Genomic DNA, 1,656 nt, shown 5'->3' with positions numbered 1-1,656 from the left:
GCTGGGGAGTCCTAACACCCCTGCAGTCACCACCGATGCCTGAGAAGTTGGGCTACTGGCGCTCCACCCCAGACATGGTCCATCCTGACCACAAAGAAGTGACATGTCACGGGGGTGAGGAAGTCTCACTGAGGAGGAAATGCTCCAGTGTGACTCCATTGTGTGGGGCGAGTGTGGACAGAGAGAGGAGCAGATGTTGTCTGCTTAAGGGGATGGCAATCCCAATCCAGTCCTTGACCAGGAGCTGTCCTGTCACTGGGATTGAGAGGAGCCCGGGGCACCAGGTCCAGGACTCTGCCTCAGTCCGTGGTGCTTCTCTCCCCAAGCTCCCTGCACCCCGCCCAGCTTGAGTCAATGTGGAAGAAGATTGTGAGACCAAACACAGGCTAGACAAGGAAGTGAAGAGGCCTCAAAAAACAGAAGTGGGCTGTGGAGACTGGACCTTCTGTGAGGAGGCTTGAAATTGTCCCCGCTCAGGAACCTGGCATTGCTGTGGGTGACGTCTGTGCTGCAGACATGCCCCCGAGAGACAGGAGGCCTTGGCTGCCTGTAGCTCTGCTCCTTCTGCAGGTCCCAGGTGAGCAGGGCTGAGCCTGGGCAGGGAAGTGTGTCCTGAGGGGAGGGAGGGAGACAGGGGAAGGAGGAAGGAGAGCAGAGAAATTCTATGATTGGCCAGCATGCCTCAGCAGTGACCAGGATTCAGTGCATAAAGCAGGTGAGTCATGTCCACTATAGTGGACAGAGCAGCCCTGAGGAGCTGGGCACCTGTGACCACCATTACCTGTAGTGTCACAGTCAGAAACAAGGTCTGGGTGCATCACACACACACACACAAACACACACATACATGCACACACATCAGGGACACACTCTCCTTGTGCCACTTGTGAGGACGGAGCTACATCCCCTCCCTCTGGTCTCAGGAAAAGCCAGTCTCCTGCCAAGGCCTCCTCCAGACCCTGAGGGCCCTTCGGGGACTCCAGGGTCACCATGACCCCAGATCCCCTTGACCCAGGTCCATCTGGTGAGGGACCACACTCGGCTGTGTTTTCCAGGTTGTTCATCTCTGAGTGGCCCCACCTCCGTGACGGGCACCGTGGGGGGATCCCTGAGCGTGCAGTGTCAGTACGAGGAGAAATTCAGAGAGATTGCCAAATACTGGTGCAAGAGCCCATGTTTAGGGGATATTGTGAAGATTGAAAAGTCAGACAAAGAAGTGAGGAGCGGCCGGGTGTCCATCAGGGACCATCCTGCAAACTTCACCTTCACAGTGACCTTGGAGAACCTCACAGAAGGTGATGCAGGAACATACCGGTGTGGGATCGATACATCATGGCTCCCCGGATATATGATCGACCTCACCTTCCGTGTTGTGGTGTCTGTGACCCCAGGTGAGCTGTGCACACCCCCTCCCCCAGCGCCAGCACCAGGGCTGCCTGAGACTGGGGCTGATCACCCCGACCCCGGCAGGAAAGGGGTGGGGCATGGTACAGAAGAGCGGGGTGGGAATGGTGTTGGTGCCTCGAACACCAGGAATATGCATGTGTGTGTTTGTGTGTGTGTGAGTGGGTGTGTGTGCACGTGCATGTGTTGTGTCTGTGTATATGTCTGTTTGTGTCTAGGTGTGTTTGCAGGCGTTTTGTTGTCTGCACACTC

The 1,656-nt window shown here is 56.5% G+C and overlaps 1 protein-coding gene across 1 annotated transcript; it reads left to right on the top strand.

Moving 5' to 3' along the window:
• Positions 1-516: 516 nt before the first annotated feature.
• On the top strand, positions 517-1,391 carry LOC116629820 (CMRF-35-like molecule 4; the record flags this gene model as incomplete). Its single annotated transcript, XM_032400028.1, has 2 exons — positions 517-577; positions 1,056-1,391. Coding segments are annotated over exons 1-2 (397 nt in total), but the record flags the coding sequence as incomplete, so codon positions are not given.
• Positions 1,392-1,656: the final 265 nt, after the last annotated feature.

Source organism: Phoca vitulina, unplaced genomic scaffold (genome assembly GCF_004348235.1).
Source record: "Phoca vitulina isolate PV1807 unplaced genomic scaffold, GSC_HSeal_1.0 scaffold3952, whole genome shotgun sequence".
Taxonomy (NCBI): domain Eukaryota; kingdom Metazoa; phylum Chordata; class Mammalia; order Carnivora; family Phocidae; genus Phoca; species Phoca vitulina.
This window is presented reverse-complemented; position numbering and strand designations above follow the sequence as displayed.